Genomic DNA, 12,615 nt, shown 5'->3' on the forward strand with positions numbered 1-12,615 from the left:
TAATTTTGATTAAGTAGTAAGAACTATACTTAAAGTAAATATAGAAAGCTGAAAACAATATTTATTTTTCCTCTAGACATCCGCTCGTTTTGGGATGCATTTGAAAGTAGCAATCTGCTGCGCCTACGAATAACCTAAGAATATAACAGTAACCTTGAAACAGAGCAGAGGTCAACGCAGCCCAGCATTGCAAGCAGCACTTGCCATCTGGTACGAAATGCTGGAGGGAAACCTCCTCCCTCCAGTCTCTCAAAAGAAAAACAAAACTCTACCAGTGCCAAAAGAATAGCCTAACAAAAATCCAGTTCATGGTAATACCACTGCTGACTTCCTAGCCTTTTTAATCCTACCTCCATCCTAAGATAGCAATTTGTGACAAGACAAGTTAAGCTGTTTGTTTAGACACACTCCGACTTGAATGGTCATTTCGGGCTTGGACTTCTAAACCCAAGAACAACGAAACACTGCTTTAGGCTCCAGCTGGTGTTTTGCCTTGATGATAGGAAAGATATCTACAGAGTTTGTAGGTTTTCTTCACAACACAAGTATGCAGGAACATGTCTCATTTGAAAGCAGTAGAAGCAAGCTGCCATTCATATGCTAAACTATATACATGCACGCCAACACTTTGTTGACTTTAGCCAGAACTGACTGTACTACACTTCTAATAAGTTAATTCTATGAACTTAAAGATTGCTTTTGGTGATAGAAATGATCATAGCTTTGCGACCTTGTTTCATGTTCTACTCTTCCTTCAGCTAACACTAAGAAATTGGAGAAGCAAATATCAAATTTCCTATGTGTAGAGCTACACAGAGGCTGCCAGGGAAACATTTTCAACCTTTCCTGGCAGGTAGATACAGGCTGTGTCTAAACTAGTAATTTGTTAGCTGTAATTGATGAGAAATAATGTTGTGAAGCAGTTGTCACTTCTTCCATTATGAATGGAAGGGTTAATTCAAGTTTAATATAGTAATACACTTCAAATACCCAGCCTAGCTGCTCTTTAAATTGCTGGTGTAAACACGCATGTTAAACATCTGAATTCCTACAATGGAACTGAAAATCTGGGGTTTAATTTGGAAGAGAAATACAGACAGAGTAGTCATCCACCTATACTAAAGGAAAAGCAGAAGTCATAGTGGCAGAATACGTACTTCCTGTTCCATTCTATCACAAAGATTTGTCATGCTCATAAATATTTAATTTCTCAATTGTAAAAACCCAAAGCCACAGAAATATTTACACATCAACTAAACAGGAAGCTGTAACAGAATATTATTCAATTTTAATACACCTGGTGTAACAATCTCAACAAAATTATTGTTGCAGTATTGATATTTAATGTAAACAACTGATCGGGCTTTTAAAACGTATCTCAACTTTTAAATAAAGCGAAATCTCTATATGAATGCCTTGCCAGGATAAGATCAATATCCTTCCTAAGTCTGATTTCTTGAACTATATAATCTGTAAAAAATGTAAAAGGAATACGTAGCAGGTATACTTAGAAACTCACTGTTCAACAGCAGTCATTCCTTGGAAAGCTAAAATTATTTCAGAGAGCTGGTCTTTATTTTTCACCTTCTTTGCAGTTTTGCTAATGTGGTTTTGGGGTTTGGTTTTGGGTTTTTTTTGGTTGGTTGGGGTTTTTTTGGGTTTGTTTGTTTTTTAATCATAGCTAAAATATAAAGGGAAGAGGACTAAAGTACATGCATCCTACAGCAGGCTGCATTTGCAAAAATTTCAGCCAAATTGCATATATGTAACTAAATTAAGGCCCAAATTTGATTATCACTGTGCATTTATGTAAAAAATTATCTTAAAGTAGCTCCTACTAAAAATATCTTCTACTGCAAATACTACTGGCAAATAGTTGAGAAAAAAAGATTACAAGTAAATTCTTTGCAGCATCACAGTAAGAAGTCTCTGGAAGCAATATCCCATTATAGAAAATATTCTCAAGAGGTTTTAGAATGACACTGCTTATCTTAAACACCCATCAGTAAAAAACATTTCCTTTTTGAAGCCCTGTCTCAAAATTAGCATGCAGTGAGCTTTAAGTTTAGTGTGCTGTGCTTATATATTTGTATACTTAAATGCAAATATACATGATGTATTTAGATGCAACAGCTATGGTTTTCTTAGGTAAGCATAAGCAATTCTCAGATTTTTGTGCACTGGTATAAAGGCTGACTCTGGGATCTGTGCCAACATTAATGCATTCAAATCAGTATTTGGGAGCGGAGGAAAAAAAAAAAATCACTTTATCACCTCAGAATTTTGAAGGAACTGGCACATTTAATCAAAAGTCTGGTGATTTTTAATAAGTCTAACAAGCTGGACCAGATCACTGAAGGACAGCAAGTATGTAATGGTCATAAAAAGGGGGAAAAAAGACTGGATAATCTTGACCTCAATAGTATGCAAAGCTTTGGCAGAAAGTTTGAAGCCAAGAATAAAGCACGGACGTAAATGTAATAAAATGCTGCATGCCAATGCTAAAACTAGTTTGCTTTACACAGTGTTTCCTTTCCTACGCATCAGGCTGAATGATAATGACAGAGGTGCTCAAAGACCTTTTCTGGGACTATCCTATTCAATGTTTTTTAACAGCAATCTTAAAGGACAGGAAAAACATTTAAGTCAACAGATGCCATGAAACAGTGACAGACAATACAGTGAGTTATTAGGATGCTGTAGGGAAAAAACCTGTACAACGTTAAGGACTGGAAAAAAAGCACCAAACAAACAAACGAAGGACAAGATGTCACAGCACTAAGTGCAGTACTCGTGATTTCCTTGTAAAGTCATCAGCCATTTCTAGCTGAGCTGTCCACATGGTAGTCGATCATGTGGGAAATGACACGAGGCAGCTGCAAAAAGGGCTAGTGGAATACTAGAGCATAACCACAGACATTTCCAAGAGAAACAAGAAAATAATAATGACATTGTACAAGCCATGAAGAAATCTCAATTTGAATTCTAAATATAGCTATATATGTAATCATCTTCTGTCAAAAAGAAGATGATGAATTCAAACTGAAACTCGTTCCAAGATATATTAATATAATCAGGCACAAAGGAAAACCTGCCATACCAGAAGGAAACAGAATTTTGTTTAGTCTAAGAAACTAAAAGAGGCATATGAGAACATTATAAAAACAGCAGGTGGGAGAATGGGGGACAACACTCATGAGAGATGACAGCAATTAAACTGTGGAACAAGTGAATATGAACAGTAGAGAGAAACTGATGTGAGAAACCAGATTTCCAACCTGAACTGCTGGAACAGAGACTCTGATACATGGAACATAAAAACCTTTCTAGCTTTAATATGGCATTGGCTTAGTTTTAAAGAGACATTATTCCCAGCTAGAGCAGGAAGATTAACTAACTTATAAGACCAACTGTGTATACCCAAAGTCTTCCATTTCACCTGCAGTGCCTGTTTTTTGCTAAGAAATTTTGCCATTTGGTTAGACTACTAAAAATTAGAACAGAAAAATGTATAGGCAATCATTAAAATTCCAACAAGTAAAGACTACCCATCTTTTAGATATTTCTTCTTCAACCTTAATGAAGGCTTTTGAAATGCAAACTTTATATACTTGAAACAAGCATGATAACTAATGCTCCTGCATCATAAGCAGCTTTTTTGTTTCTTGGGTGTGTAACAGATCCGGTGCTTTTAATTGTTCATCAGGGAATGACTAATAATGACAGAGAGGAATAGGCCAACAACCCTGATCACACACGACTAATAAGCTAATGGTCACTAACGGCCTGCATCTGTGCTCATCTTTCATTGTACATCTCCTGATCTGCCAAACTTGTGCAGAACACTGTTTGGGAGCTTTTCTAATCTCTTGTAAATTGTGCTGACCCAACTATAAGCACAGTCAGGAACAGAGCATAAAATCTGGGTGAAGAAAGGTGAAAAAAGCAGAAATGCACTAGGATTATAAGGAGAACAGGATCAACGATGCTTATCTAGAAGCCTTCTTTTTAACAATATTTCCCTTTCACTTTTGCTCCCGAGACTGAATCAGTTTTAAAGAGGTAGAGCGGTTATATTTGTCTTGGATTTAAGCTATTACATGGAACAATTTTGCTTATTTAGCACACTGTAAATAAGCTAAATCCTTCAGAAAGATTCCTGGCAACAAGGCACTTGAGAATTATAGATGTGCGTGAAGGAATCTGTGCATCCAGGAGAGGACAAAAGGAATTACAGATGTCATTATTTGCTTCACTCTAATGACTAAATGATAAACAATCCGTATTTCAGAAATACTAGTCTCTCGTACTCACCAGACTTGTGTTGTAGAAGCAGCAAGCATGTAAATGAGATTTATTTCTTGGCATTTTATAAGTATTCTGTCTGTCCTTCAAAAGCCCAATTAAAAATGGTGATAAAGAGTCAGGGTTTTATCTGTAACTAATACGTGGCATAAATGGATCCGTAACATATACTTCTTCCCCGCTTCCAGTTCACACTTTGCTTGAGAAGCAGCAGAAATCGTGCTGCATAAATTTAAAACCAAATGTAGATACTAAGTTTCAAATTCAACTTACCTGCCAAAATTGGCTGGCAAAAACTCAAGAAAAGCATCATTCAGGTACAGCTGCGTTAGGTTTAACAGTTGGGAAAATCCATCTGGAAGTCTGTATATAAATAAAATAAAGTAGTGACGTTTTTTCAATTATAGTCAGGGCATTAAGTCATTTTCTTGAACAACAATACAGTATTGAAGTCTCACATACTGATAACATTAAAATTCAGGTGGTACCAGAATTTCTACAAAATTGTACTAAATACACATTCTCTGTAAGACTACTGTCAAATTTTGTTGTTTTTTTTTTTTTTTTAAGTATTGAGGACAGTATCTATAGGCAAGAAAAACTACAGAAGCCAAATATAGTCTTTCTACGTATTCATGGTAACTTATATGTTACTGGTAGCTTATGTGGAGGAGGCATTCATTAGGCACACTAAGATAAATTAAAACCTACACAACACCTTTTTTTCCCCAGAAGAGTTATATTGTGCAAAGTTTGTATCTCTGGCAGTGCTACTTCTGGCCAATTAATTTTGTCATTATAGAAAGTGACAGGGAAATCACTCATACAGGTTAACTCTGAAAAAGAGTGGTACAGACTGAAAACTAAAATTAATTCTTTGCATATTTCTCTACATTCACAGGGAAGGGATGGACTTAAAAAAGCTGAGAAAGCCACATGGTATAACGCAGGATTGCCCACATAGCCTATTAACTTGGGCAAAACACTCCAATGACGTAGCTACACTGTATCAGAGTGCAATGAGGTTAACGAAGGCACTTCTCAAGTAACTCTGCTCCTTGCCTCCAAGAGCTGGCACACGTTTGGGACAAGTCTGAGACTCAGCAGTGTTTGCACAAAATATAAAGCATCCAAAAAATGACAAACTTACTTTGAAATTGGATTTACGCTGGCCTCAACAACTGTCAAGACTTTGCAGTTTTTTATATTTTCTGGAAACTCCTGTATGCCTGCAAGATACAGGGAGACATAGAGAATCAGTCTTAATTTATTAGACTCCATCACAGGCATAACAATAATGCATATAAAACTGCTAGCCATAAAAACTTTAATTCATTTAGCAACTAGTGGACTGGTTCTCTGATATTTCATTTTAGATACCATTTTCATCGAAGAAATAGACTTACACAACAACCATTCTTTTGCTAATCTATTCCTAAAGCATTTCATAATGCAGCTTAGCAGGCAGCTCACCCGGCAGCATTACAGAGACAGCACACTAACAATTCCCACTGCTGATTACCAAATATTAAAGTACTTCTACTTTGTAATGTACTTCAGATCATGCCCTCAGTCCCAATTTTTATATCTATATATAAATATATAAATATATATATATATATAATTTATTAATTCTTTTAAAAAAGGCATTCATACGTATGGTAGAACAAAGTTTCCAACAGGATCTGTTTGTCAGATGCATGGTTTATGTATTATCCAGGTAAATGGTAAAGTTTCAAATCTTAAAGTATGTTTACAGTTCTCAATAGATAACCCAAAATGTGACATACGCTTGCTGTTTGCTTCAGGATATTTGTAGAGAAGGACTACAACTGCAGACAGTTATGTCTGAAAATTAATACAATAAAGAACCTCTTCTTCCAATGGTATCTTCAGAAACACCAGAGTAAATTTGCAACCCACTTATCTGTCAAATTCATATTTGTGAGAAACTGACAGAACAGGCATAGAAAGTCCAAGACAGGTATCTACCATGTCAGTAGGAAATCAGTACTGAATCATTCTACTGCCCAAGACTTTCACCTCAATCTTTACTATGCCATGAAAACAAATAAAACCATGGTTATCACAACTGCAGTTGCTTTTGCATTTTATCACTACTTTGTTCTTACACCATGGGACAGGTGTTTTGATTTTAAATAAACTTGTCCTAAGTATAGCAACCATTCATACTGCAATCCTTCCACTTGGTTTAAGAATACACTATTTTTTTCAAGAAAAACCCGTATCCTAGCAAAATAAATTTAGTTCAAAACAACATTTTTTTTCAGATAACAGAAATCTTAGCTCTTTGTCTTTCAATTAATGCATGTAATTTTATCTGCATCTGAAGCGCTTTATCAGGTTTGTGGAGTGGGCTGTCTGAACCTAGGGAACTTGACCACTAAGAAGGAACTATCCTCTGTGGATGCTTGCTTTTAGGCTAGTGAGAGCACGAAATTTCATGCTGCTCCAAGCAACATAAACTCTCTTGCAGTCCAGCTGCAGAGAGAAAGACAAGAGCAGTGTGTCTTCTCATTCACATGGCAGGTGGGACTTCGTTATGTCTCTGCATGTATCTGTTCTGAGAATAATGAAACAAAAAACATGGCAAAGCACCAACTGCTAATAATGTTTTTATTTACATAAGGAATTCCACAGTTTATATTGCTAGCTTAGAGTTTTGTTCTTTCTATGTTTGTTCAGTAACAAGACTGACCTGCTATATTAGGACTTAATAGATGGCAATACCATCTGTCAAGAAAAGTAGTCACAAAACACATATTTTTACATTAAGTCAATTTGTAATGTTGAAGAGCAAAGTCACCATGCCAACTTTTCCATGAATTCAACTTAAGCAGGAACACCATTTCTGTCAAAGTAGACTTTAAGGTCTTTCTTGACAGGAACCTTTTTGTCATACTAAATGGTTGAAGCTATTAGTTTTTATTCATACCAGGTGTTATACACTGTTACTGAGATGTGAAAGGCAAGAAAAGCACACTAAGCCACACAGTTAAACCAGGTATTTAAATATCTCTAATCATCATGGATCCTTTTGGCAAATAGCTTGGTGAACTTGAGAACAATAAAATGTAGAAGCAGAGGGGACTAGGAGGAATTGAGCCATCAACTGTAATATAGGCCAAGATTTCTGACACTTCTGTTTTCCTACCATATATGTTCATTTATATGCACACGTGTAAATAAAAACATAGCTTTATATACACAGCTTCAGCCGTGTGAAGTTTACTGGGGCTATGAGTGGAGCTGAAGCAGAATATGATGACAGGGGATACTGATTCAACTCATCGCTCTCATAGTTCAAAATCAAAACTAAAGAGGTAACATATAAAATGTAACGAAGCTTCATTTCTGGAAAGCAGCAGTGATATTTTCAAGTCCAAAGATAGATTTGAAGAAAGATTAGAAAACTATCATAGAAAGCCTAGAAATTTATCTTGCCTATTGTCATATAATCTTAGTATTAAGAGAAACACATTTCCAATAAATTTAAATATACATATTTTTAATTCCCGTTGTAGCTAGAAGCCTCTTTCACAAAACAAGAATATCTAAACATATACATGGAAAGCATCTAACATGATGCAGTATCCTGAGCCATGGCAGATGAACAAAAATCTAGCACGTAAGAGGCCTGTATAGATGAAGTTATGGATGATTTGTATGCAGCAGTCCTTTATTGCCTAATAAGTACATCAAGACCCCTTTATAGCTGATGATATAACTTCACCTCTTGAAATGAATATCTACATTAACCAGAGTAAACCACTACTAAACACTTCTGTGAAGGCAGAGTTGTGTTTCAGACTCGCTCCGTAATGTTAGTTTTGCTGTTGGAATCATACTGAGAGATTTGCTACGCTTAGTTTCCTGAGAGAGGGTCACACTACTGGCCTTGGCTTGGTCCTTGGATGAAAGAGTGCTCTGGTCCAACAAGTTAAACCTCATGTTTTTAATATTAATATTAGTTTCCATTGCCTGTATCAAGGATTCATTGAAGCACAGAAGACTTAATTCTGTGATAACTACCTAGAAAAGAAAACACACGGCACATCTGCTAGAGAGGAGAATGTCAACATAAACTTGCTCTCAAAAGAGCAGCCAAATAAAATATTAACTATCCAAATACAGACATGTTAAATCAGCATGCTTTTGTACATAATCGGAGGACTCTACAGTAGTCTCTTGTTTGACTATGCCTTGGGCAAGAGGCAGTAACAGTTCTAACAACAGATTAACAACAGAAATTCAACTGATAGGAGAAAGCTAACAATGAAGGAGCCCAAGAATTTAATTTTGCTTCTTCTTAGGGCCAGGATTGTAATGGTACACACCATCTTTACCAATCTCACTCAACAGTTCAGTAACGGATAAATGTCATTCCAAAGAGCAGTAAACTGGGAATGACAGCGTGAAATATACCTAATGTTTGCAGTATACATTCAGAAGAGGGGAAAAAAAAAAAAAAAAATCAGGAGAGTACTCCCTTCTACCATGTGACAGGAAGTTGCTTTTACTAACTGGCATTACAACAACCTTCAGATGCTCACTTTTCCTCAGTTGCATTCCTCCTGCATGCTAGAAACATGAAGTTACTGTTGTATTAGTATTTCTTCTGTTCTCTCACCAAGAGAGCGAATTCAAAAAGCAAGTAAGAAAGAACAGTAAGTAAGAAGGCAGAGTGACACTGGAAACAGATATGAGAAAAGGACAAAGGGCTATAAAGTGCACTTTAGAAGAGGATCTGTTCCTTCTTTCTCTGCTTTTGATCATTAATGGATCATTTCTATCGATCATTAGCATACTGAATCTTCTTCCCCATTAAGGAAGTTCAGCAAATGTCAAGGGTCTCCGTGATCACATCTTACAACACTCCTTTTGTAACACTGTGCTATTTAATCCATTTGATAGCCACCCCCAACCTCCATGAGCATCTGATCAAAATGAGCACTGCAAATTGAGATCCACATTCCTTTCTACATTCCATTTGTCTTTTGGGTTTTTTATTGCTTCTTTTCTACACTGATACTGAAGGATTACAAGAAGAGGAAGACAGTGCAACAGACTGCTTGAGGGTTAACTAGTTTGTTGCAGCCTTATCCCGCTTTCCTTGAAAAGCATCATATAGACAAGTTCTTTATCCTGCTGTTTCCCACTTTATATGATAACAACCATCATCCCCAACCCATTTCAGTGCTGTAGCTGATTTACAGATCATGCTTACTGTTTTCCAAAAAAGTACAAACCACCACACTTCTGGACTGTGACCATTTGCAGAGCACAACAGGACAAAATATAATTTCCTGGTAATCTTCAATTCTAACTACCAGATCGAAACTGAATTGAAAGCAAAGTTATTTTTGTAGTGTGGTTTCCCAAAGAAGTGATATTTACATCATGTTATGTAATAACTTTTAGTATTTAATTGTCTGTTCCTTCCTCCCTATATTCCTAAATTTCAGGCACTTTTAAACTCTCTGGCCAGTTTCGACCAAAAACAACACTAGAACCAGAAAAAAAAAAAAAAAAAAAAAAAAGGTAAGGAGGGTGAGGGCAGGGGATAGGATTGGAAGATTGTTAAGGAATATTTGGCAGTAAGGCAGAGGAATCTAAAATTCTTATCTGGACTAAGCCAAAAGCAGAAAGCATTCATCATTCAGAATTCTACTTAGCAAAAACTCACCAGCTAACCAGCCTAACCTAGAAGTAGTGTCTAATCAGAATCCCAGACCAGCTGCAGCATATGCCCAAAGGGCATACCAAAAAGTTCATACAGGGATTTCGGGTCAATGACCACAAGTCTGAAGGTAATCAATCTCAGTTCTGGATCACATAACCCAGCTGAAATAGGGAATTTTGCTTGATCACTAACTCCCCAGAGAGCAATGATTGTTTTGGCACAGCTCCTCAGAGCAAATGTGCACAAATGTCCCTCCCTTTGTTTAGACGGGATTAAGGCAATTGTAAGAATAACTGGGGTCCCACTCACCATCTGGAGTTACACTCATCTCCTCCCCTGCGTAGCACAATCCTTTCCTGTCTCCAGGGTCAGTGTAACTTGCAGAGCAGGAGAGAAAACTGGGACAACTTTTTCTCTCCATCAGATAAGATTTTTCACTCAAATACTGGCAATTCTGGATTTACGGAAAATTGTGCAAGTCACATCTGCTGCTGGCAGGATCCTTCACTGCAATGGATCGCAGAGCTGACACCCCAGTTTGCTGCTGTTTCAGCTCTGATGCAGATTGGGGCTTGCTCTGCTATTCGTACTCTAGACATGTAGTCATATTTTTCTTCACAACCAAATGCTAAAGGTAGTATGCCCAGATTTCAGTTATTGAAACCATTACTGCTATACAGCAGCAGCGCCTCCAAACCAAGTTTCACCTCTTCTCACACAGAAATGTTTTAAAGAGGCTTTCCCTGTGTCCCCACCTGCCCAAAAAAGTATTGATTCATTCCAAAAAAGCACAGAGAAAGAAAATGACTTTCATATATGAGACCTGTGGAAGGCATATGGCTGATGTTCCCAAAGGAGTTTACAGCAAGATCTCTCAGTTTGTGGGAAATGCAAGAAAAAATAATTTCTCTCCAAACAGCAGGTACACCAAAAAACCCTCTTACTGCAAATAAATGAAACTACAGCCTGCTGTGTACCCGTACTGCTCTGCACCTTTACAAGTACAGAAGATGCAAACATACAGGGTCTGTTTGCATGAATATGAAAGCAGTCTTAATTACATACGTTCTTGCCTCGGCTAATCTATTTGTCCTGGTCTCAACTTCTGGGCAAGCAGTTATTATATTAGGACCCACCTGAAAAGAGCAGCTTTTGTTTGTTCTTCCATTCAGACCTCTGCTACAACATGGATCAAATGGCAATAAAAATATTTTCAGAGCTCAAGAATACACACCACAACTCTCCCAAAGATTATGTAAAATCTGTTGCAAAAGCTGAAATTTTAAATGAAAAGCTTAGACTAAAGTACCAGTTACTGTCTGTATTCTTATATATTTACATAATTTACTTTAATTTTGGATTTCTGCATACCTTCTGAATTAAAAGCACCATTTTTCACTGTTCAAAGTAAGCAGTGTGTTATAGCCCAATCGATTTACTGCACAATGCTGACTCATCCATCCTTCCTTCTCAACATTCATTGCTCTTTCCAAAATTCTTGGAGAGATCCCCTGCCACAGCTGATTTCAAATCAACCAAGATCTCAGGTTGCCACAAGATGCCTGGCCAAGCTATGGGACAGCAGTAACACCTCTTACTCAGAGCTGGATTTGCAGCTTGGCACAAGGTTGGCCTTCATGTACCTGTGCACGAGATGGTACTCATTACACTGGTTGTCACCAAGCAGCTTTGGAGCATCTGGCTTATTTAGTGAAAACCTACCCTAGAATAAATCAATAATTTCAAGAGAAAGGAGCAATCGTTGCAAATATACTTTTTTATAGTTCTGCAAACAGATATCCCAAAGCTTTTGAAACCTGTTCTATGTCACATTAGTTGCTCCTCTTGCACTCTCAGAGTGTCAGAACTGTAAAATTCCTTGCAACTTGGTTCTCCTTGTATATGAGCATTACAGAAGCCACAGCTTTCAGTCTGTCTCTTATTAAAGGCAAAAATATGTAAGCTTGGACACCTGCCAAAGAAACCTATCTTTCTTATGAAGTACAACTCAAAAAATAAATCTGTCATAGATTTAACATCTGTACACTCATTACAGATTTAACAAAACACCGATTTTAATACACTTACATAGCTTTTCATTCTCTACTCTCTCCACTTTGTTTATGCGAGGAAGTTCCCTCCCTAGAAAAACTTTTGCTTTTATCAAGGCGTCCTGGTTTTGGTTAAAACAAGACCAATTCTCTTTTAGTGAATTTTCCTTTCAACTAGGTTCTCCTAAGTAACTGCATTTTCCTGAAGCTGGCTGCATGGTTTTTTGGACAGTGCTCGCTCCAGAGCTGATAATGGTAGGAATGGTATGCAGAAAAGGCCCAGGTTTATCCTTATTGCAATGGCAGCCAAGGTCACTAATAAATTTCATCCGTCCCGTAAGTAGAGAGCGGCATACTCACAGGGAGGGCCAGACAGAACCGGAGACCAAAATTGACCAATAAGGTATTCCATGCCATCCACATCATATACCATATCAAAGTGGGAGATCATGAGGGTCTCGCTTTCTTTGACAATGGCCGGCATCTGAAGAGAACCCTGCCAGTTCTGTCTGTGATCCTCGGCTTGGTGGCAGGCCCTGCATCCCTGAACCCAGT

General features: G+C 37.3%; 1 protein-coding gene across 7 annotated transcripts in view; it reads right to left on the reverse strand.

Annotated features, from left to right (window-relative positions):
* The window catches only part of ERBIN (erbb2 interacting protein), a 118,051-nt gene that overhangs the window by 42,177 nt on the left and 63,259 nt on the right, over positions 1–12,615 (reverse strand). For all 7 annotated transcript variants that reach the window (XM_065657835.1, XM_065657837.1, XM_065657840.1 and 4 more), the window contains 2 exons: positions 5,456–5,534; positions 4,579–4,668 (listed from right to left, as the gene is read on the reverse strand). In XM_065657835.1, the coding sequence (XP_065513907.1) occupies positions 4,579–4,668; positions 5,456–5,534 (169 nt within the window). The remainder of the gene's footprint in view (positions 1–4,578; positions 4,669–5,455; positions 5,535–12,615) is intronic.

Source organism: Caloenas nicobarica, chromosome Z, assembly GCF_036013445.1.
Source record: "Caloenas nicobarica isolate bCalNic1 chromosome Z, bCalNic1.hap1, whole genome shotgun sequence".
NCBI classification, from domain to species: domain Eukaryota; kingdom Metazoa; phylum Chordata; class Aves; order Columbiformes; family Columbidae; genus Caloenas; species Caloenas nicobarica.